General features: G+C 47.9%; 1 protein-coding gene across 2 annotated transcripts in view; it reads right to left on the bottom strand.

Annotated features, from left to right (window-relative positions):
* Nucleotides 1-210: 210 nt before the first annotated feature.
* Nucleotides 211-7110, bottom strand: part of Tmem132b (transmembrane protein 132B) — a 250718-nt gene continuing 243818 nt past the window's right edge. For both annotated transcript variants that reach the window (XM_029476908.1, XM_029476909.1), the window contains 3 exons: nucleotides 5660-5930; nucleotides 3208-3399; nucleotides 211-2308 (listed from right to left, as the gene is read on the bottom strand). In XM_029476908.1, the coding sequence (XP_029332768.1) occupies nucleotides 1172-2308; nucleotides 3208-3399; nucleotides 5660-5930 (1600 nt within the window). In that variant the 3' untranslated portion in view covers nucleotides 211-1171. The remainder of the gene's footprint in view (nucleotides 2309-3207; nucleotides 3400-5659; nucleotides 5931-7110) is intronic.

Here is a 7110-nt window from a genome sequence, read left to right as displayed (position 1 = left end):
TTGTATAAATGAATCCTGATTTTTGAAAGGTTTGTTTGTTTGCTTTTCTTAAGTTATGTGAATGTGTGTCTGTGTATTCACACTTGAGTGTAGTACCCACAGAGGCCAGAAGAGAGCATCAGATCCCATGGAGCTGGAGTTAACAGAAGGTTGTGAGTCACCATGTGGGTGCTAGGACCTGAACTCGGGGTCCTCTACAAGAGCAACAAGTACTCTCAACCACCAAGCCATCTTCCAGCCCCTCAATCCTGTTTTGTTTTTTATTTGTTTGAATTAATACATTGCATTGAGCACAGAGAACTTATATCCGTATTGTGGTATTGGAGCCTCTCTTCCCTCAGAACTGTACCCCCAGGAGATTCACAAATAACTAACAAGCAGACGACACAAAACATGTTTGTGACAGAACTTTTCTCTAAATATGTTAAATTTCATGTGAAAAATTTTTTAAAAAAACCCCTCTTCTGGGTCTCCAGTCAGACCCCTGTTCCCAAGATAGATGAGAAATACCAATGTCATGAAGGAGAGACAACACTGTCCTCAGCCACAAAGTTAAAAATATATATATATATGATATCCTTTATGGAGACTCTGTATGGCAAGACACAATGAGCTCCAGGGAATAAACAAGGAACATCAAACAAGCTCTTCTTTAAGTGCTTCCGAAACAACCCCTCCCCCTCAAAAAATGTAAGGTCAAAAGAAGAGGTGCAAGTCCAGATGTATATAAAAATAATGAGCCTGACTCCTGACAGCTAAGGAGGCTACACTCACTCATCTTCCACCACGGAGATTTGAACTCAGGCCATGCGCAACGAGTGTCCACTGTGCTTTAAAAGGGCTAGAAATAGAGAAAAAAAATCACCATCCAGAACACTCCTAATTACACACGGCCATTGGTCATGAGGTGACTAACAGTGTCTGTGGGGTCGTGTCTACCGCCAGGCTGCTGCCTCTGAATGTCTCCCATCCCCAGGAGCCAGTGTGACAGACATCACCTAACTTGAGCCTGAGCCCTCCAGGCTGCTGATACCCCCTTAGAGAGGGATCCCTCCAGAACACCCCCCACTCTGACACTTTGTTGAGTCACCCCCTATTGCTGATCAGACCCACTGTTCCATCGCTCAGAAAACAGAAGGCATAAAGGTGAATACAAACTTAAGAAAGGACTTTACATCTGGTCCTGTAGTCTTTCCATGTAGTCTCTGAAGTCCTGCGAGTCCCCCAGCCCCATATCCTGGCAGACCCACTTGATGCTGTCATCACTGTCAAACAGGATGGAGTTGGTGTATGGGCCCCCATCCTCGGGGAGGATGGTGGTGTAGGAAGTAAACTTGACTCTCTTCCTCTTTGGGCCGGAGGAACCCATAGGTTCATTTTTCAGCTCTTTCTCGTACACATAGTCAGGGGGTCTAAGCAGCTGACTATGGAAAGTCTTCTGGGAGCTGCCATTCAGCAGGAAGTTCCTCTCCTCGAACTGCAGGCCCCTGTCAATCATGGTTGTGCACTCCTCCGATGGGAGAGTGATGTCCACGGGGTTCTCCAGGAGCTCTACCTCGTTCCCGAGCCACACCCAGTCGTGAGAATGTGGGATGTTGCCTTGCTCGCTCACTGCAAACCTTTTGTGCCTATACTTCCAAGCAAAGGCCACGCAGTTGATCAGGAAGACCAAGATGGCCAGGCAGAAGACACAGAGCAGGGCGTACATTCCGATCTCCAAATCCGTTAACCCCCTGGAGGTCATCGTGAGGTCACCGGGGTTACTGGATTCTGGTAACTTCCCTTGGGTGGGGAAGCTGGTGAAGGCATCCGCTCCCCCTTTAAGGAGTTTCCCTCCCATGGGAGACTGTGGGGTTGTGCTCTTGTTGGTCCTGTCCTCGTGGCCAACCGGTGTGCCGTGTTGGAACCACTCCTGGGCTGCTCGCTCCTGGCTTCCCTCGCGCTCTATGGAATTGCTGAGGTGGCCTTTGTACTCCCGGTTTATGCCACCGATGTCATTGCTGCCTCCTTGCTGCTCGTGCATCCCAGGTTCAAACCTCACCTTGACATTTCCTTTGCCCACGGCAAGGGTACTTTTCCTCTTGTTCTTCTGACAAGACTCGCTGATGGACATTTCCAGCTTGATCAGGGGCCCTTGTCCTTCACCCTCGGCAACCACGATTGGCCATCTGCTCTGAAGGTTTGGCTGGACGGACACCACCATTTCATCCAATGAGGAAACGGTCACCGAGAAGTCCTTGAGATCATAAATGTCTAAAGGTGTCACAGCGCCATCACTGAACAAAATCCAAGAACTGACTATGGCTTCCTAAGGAAAATGAAACCAGAGAACACTGTTACAACTGGGCTCCTTCAAACTTATAAACATGACCTCCTCTGGGCATCCCTGTGTCTTCAGATAGAAGTCACTTTCCAGATGTGATGGTCTTAGCTCTTGTTATGCCTTGACTTTGTATCATTAACATGCTAGAGCCCCACTGAGGTGCCAGGAATGCACATCAGTGGATACATTAAAGTGTAAATCAATTTGTTGCATGCCTTCCCACAGAGTGTGTCTTTGACCTTTGTGGAGACACTCAGATGTGGGTGATTTATCTGAATCAATTTCAGATATAACTACTAGGTTACTGTTCAAGATGATGCCACTCGGAACACCCGTTTACCACGAAGTCGGTGCGGACACAGCAAAAACCTGTGGAGGAACCTCCCGGGGGAAGTGCTTGGTAAATGAGGTGGTGTGGGGCTGGCTCAATTGAATGGCACCATGTTCCTGTCTCTTTATAAAATTTTGTGCGTGTTTTAAGATACAGGGGAGCTTTAGAGTTGACAATCCCTGCTATCAACAAGACAATCAGGTACCAATTGTCCATTCTTGTCCAAGTAGCTGAAATAAAGTCTCTGAACTTCAAAAAACTGCTTTGACTGTTTGGCAGGAACAAGAACAGGGCATCCCTCAACCATGGTCTAGTATGAATCTCGTACCTCACCTAGCACAGATCAACCCATGGGAAAGCATAGGGTATGGGAAGATGTAGCTAAGCCCTGGGTGCTTTTCTCAGAGACAACAAGAAACTGGATAAGAAGCAAGAAGGAGGTCCAAGAGCTGCCAGGTCCGGCTATGGCAATCTGCTGGCTTCCTGTGCAAGGAGCAGTAATGGAGGATAGAGATGATGTCATGCACAGAACACAGGCCCCTGGGAGTCTCACCTGCTGTGGGGCTTGGAGAACATCCTGAGCAGCCACCGTGGAGACGATGGCCCTTTTGTCTGCCCTGTGAGGCTGTAGGGAAAGGGACAGGCCAGCCACCAGTTGTACACCCAGCTCTGTGATGGTGACCCGGTCATCCAGGACAATAACCGTCTTCTCTGCAAGGATGGAGTCAGAAAGAGGCGAGAGGACCTGAAAAGCAAGGGAAATGCTTGTGACTTTGTCCCACAGGGCCACCTTTAACTCCTGAGAAGACAGGCCATCCCATCGGAGACCCGACCCATGTTCTGGCAAAGGAACACAGTGGTGAGTGTTTAGGTGGGTCTGTGGTCATTCACATCATTTTCTTATACTATATGATAATAACTAGAACATATTCTAAGGGAAAAGTGGGGTTCGGGTTAGGAGTCCTTGCTGACGTTTTCTACCTTAGTGATGGTATGGAAGAAGTGGGGATTTTTCATCAACCATAAGCAGTTTCTGAACATGGGTCAGTGGCACAGCCTCTTGATGAAGTGGTGCACAGCCCTGTTCTTTTTGCATATCACTGACACACATAATCACTGTACAGGTAACTGGGTCATCACTGGATAAACCAGTTGAAGTGACATTTCCTAACTAGCTATCTCTCCTAGTAAACCATCTGGTATATAGCGAGGGGGGGGGTGGTTAAGGGCTAAATCTCATAGATAATGCCTGGTAGGTGGGTGGAATTATCTCTAGAATATTCCCCCCAAAGGCATCCTGCTCTCATTCCTTCCTGGCACATGTGAGGGTAAAAATGAAAGCTCATTCCATGACTCTTCAATGTCACACAACACAGCTGCCTGGAAGCCAGATGGGGCTGCATCACAGAGGGAACCCAGTATGGTCACCAGAGCTCTTTGGGGTAGAGGAGGAATGGCTGTGTTCCCAGCTGGTGGCAGAGGAAGTCCGGGGGAGTCGGAGTCCCTACTGACAAGGGAGGGAGTCCACGAGAAGGGATACACAGGGCTCCTGGCTGACAGACAGCCAGGACACAGGAGCTTTGGTGCTAGATGCACAGTGACGTTCTCCCAAGGAAGGGGGTGGGATCTGAGGTCAGTTATTTCCCCAAACTTTCCGGTCAGAGCCTACAGATACACTGACTCCAGCCTTGGTGTGTCATGGTCAAGCCCACCTGGTGTCCCAGCCAACAGAGGCACCACTGCGGAAATGAGTGCCACATAAGATGCAAATCTGTGGTATCTGTGAGGTGAAAACAGAAGACAAGTGCAGAATATAACACACTTTGGCCAAGTGCACCAAAAAACTAACTTTGGAAGCACCAAAAAAAAAAAAAAAAAAAAAAAACATGGCTTCATGATGACAGATAGTATTCTGGATTGGTATAAAAATTCTGCATACTTATCCTAGCACAATTTGCCATAAAAGGTTGTTGTTAGGAAGTCACAGAGACCATTCAACCATGTGTCTTTATCTCTTGTGACATGTATAGTTTTACATTTCATTTTGTCTACTATTCTGGGAGTAGCATGGGTTAGTGGCTACTCCGCAAGGCTGGAGGTGGGTTTCTCTTTTAGGATGTTTACAGCTATCTACTCTACTGTGTAAGACGTAAAAGTACTGTGGGACAGCAAGACAGCTCGGTGAGTCACGGCACTTGCTATGCAAGCCTTGTGACCTGAGTTTGAACCTCAGAACCCACAGAAAACGCAGAGCAGAAGAATCAACTCCACAAAGGTGTCCCCTGACCTCCAAATACCCGCACCCTGTAGCACATGCAGCCACATACATACAATCTTTAAAAAAAAAAATTTAAAGCTCTCATTTAGAAGAAACTGATTTCTGGTAGTGTATATTTAATTTAGCTTCCTAAGAATTTTTAAAACTGTCTAAGTAAGCTTTTGATAATTCCATGCAATGTATATCTTGATCTTATCCACACCCTTCCTACCTAACCCAATCTTGTGTCCTCTTTATTGTGTATTTTAAATCAAATTTAATTTGTGATGGCCATATATTACTCGGTACATCATCGCCACTTAAGTTGACCTACCAGGGGCCATATGCTTAGAGAAAATAGATGCCTCAAGTCCTGGCAGTTATCAGTACCAATAGCTCCTCAGCTAGGAGCTATGGCCCTAGCCCACTCGCTCCATGCTGCAATTTTGTCTGGCTTGAGCTTGCCCAGGTCTGTGCTGTGTCATAACCACTGAGGTCATATGTACATCTGCCCTGCTGCGTCTGGAAAATACTGTTTCTTTGTTGCTCGTGTTCTCTGAGTTTTGAGCTGTAAAACTGGCGAATAGATTCCTGCACAATGGCTTAATGTGTGTAAAATGATACATGCTGATTGCAATATGGACACATACCATACATGTACAGAGCTGTAAGGCATCTGTTAACTGGAGAAATCACTGAGGAAAATGGCATAGCCACCCCCCCCCATACCCATCTCACCCAGCAATACCTGCACAGTGGTGATGCCCGGCTCCCGTCCTGCTAGGATCTTGCCATCCTGTAACTGGGCAATTTTCGGCTCCTCCACCTTCACAAACTCGGTTACCAGGTCGGTGATGTCAAACTGCCAATCAGGTCCCAGCATGTAGGTCAGCTGACCCAGGTCAGGTGACTCAGATACAAACTGAGTGAGGACACGCACCAGGGCATGCTGGTACTGCAGGGTACACCCTCGCCCCTTCTTCTCCTCATCCTCCTCGTCATCACTTTCCCGGGTGGGTCTGGAGCATGAAGGAAGCAAAACAGATTAAGGTTCCTCATTGGTGGGAAGCCTTGACTGCCTTCGACTCAACCCGACTGTCAGAGGAAATGCAGCGGCTTTTTTCCTGTTAGGCATCCTTTGAGTCCTTCGTTCATCTAATAAATGAATTCATTCATTCATTCATGCATGTCTCTATTCCTCCTCTCCTCCTTCCATTTTCCACTGACCCCTAATTGTCAACAGCCCCTCCCCCCTGAAAAGAGACCCTCTCTGTCTCCTCCATTCTAGAACCTTCCCTTTGAGTAGAACTTCCCCCGTGACCTTCCCAGGAGAGGGTTTTGCTGGCTGCTGGCTACTCTGTGGACAGAGACCATGTCAGAGAGGGCAAAGCAACATCCACAACAACTCCTACAATAAGAGTTAGACAGTCCACAGCCCATTCTCCCAGAGTGCCGATTGACATCCCTGTGCATTGAGTTAGACTGCCTTGAGCTCTGGCCCCTGTGACAGACAGACAGACATCACAGTGGCCACACACACTTAACTCATTGAACCTTTGAAGAACCTGGAAGCTGAGGTTTAACTCTTGTCCCAGTCTTACTGATGAGGAACGCAGGATAGGAGAGTAGAGGCCCCTCAATCAAGGCCACGTAACCGGTCATCTGCAGAGGCAAGGCCAAGGCCATGATAACTGGCCCACTGAGCATTCTCTTCCCTTCTGTGTCCATTCCATCCTTTCTCATGGTGGCCATGGGCAAACCAAACTTCCCAGAATTCACCAACTGGCCCAGCAGCCCAGTGCAAACTACAGATCTGAGCCCCAAGTGCCTTTGATTTCTGAATTGGCTGTCTCCCTTCAGGTCTGAGAACAAAGTAGGAAGGCATATAAAAACTCTCCAGTGCAGCCGTAAGGAAATGTTGGATTCCCAAAGAGAAGGCAAGTTATCTTCTTTGATGAGGAAAAAAAAATGCTTTGGGGACAAAAGGATCTAGCATTGAAAATCAGAGTGGCGATCCAGCTGGATCAGTGCCGGGGTAGCGGGAGCACAGGGTTGCCTGACACCCGCCAGCTACCCACGACCCCCACCGCAGGATTTTGGGACTGCTGGTGAGTGGAACACAGCTTCAGCTCCAATCCAATTGCGCGGGACCTGAGACTGCATTAGTTAGGGAAGCAGAAACCGGCCTGAGTAGGGCCA

This window comes from Mus caroli, chromosome 5 (assembly GCF_900094665.2).
Source record: "Mus caroli chromosome 5, CAROLI_EIJ_v1.1, whole genome shotgun sequence".
NCBI classification, from domain to species: domain Eukaryota; kingdom Metazoa; phylum Chordata; class Mammalia; order Rodentia; family Muridae; genus Mus; species Mus caroli.
Note: the sequence above shows the minus strand (reverse complement) of the source record. Positions and strands in the feature narration are given on the sequence as shown.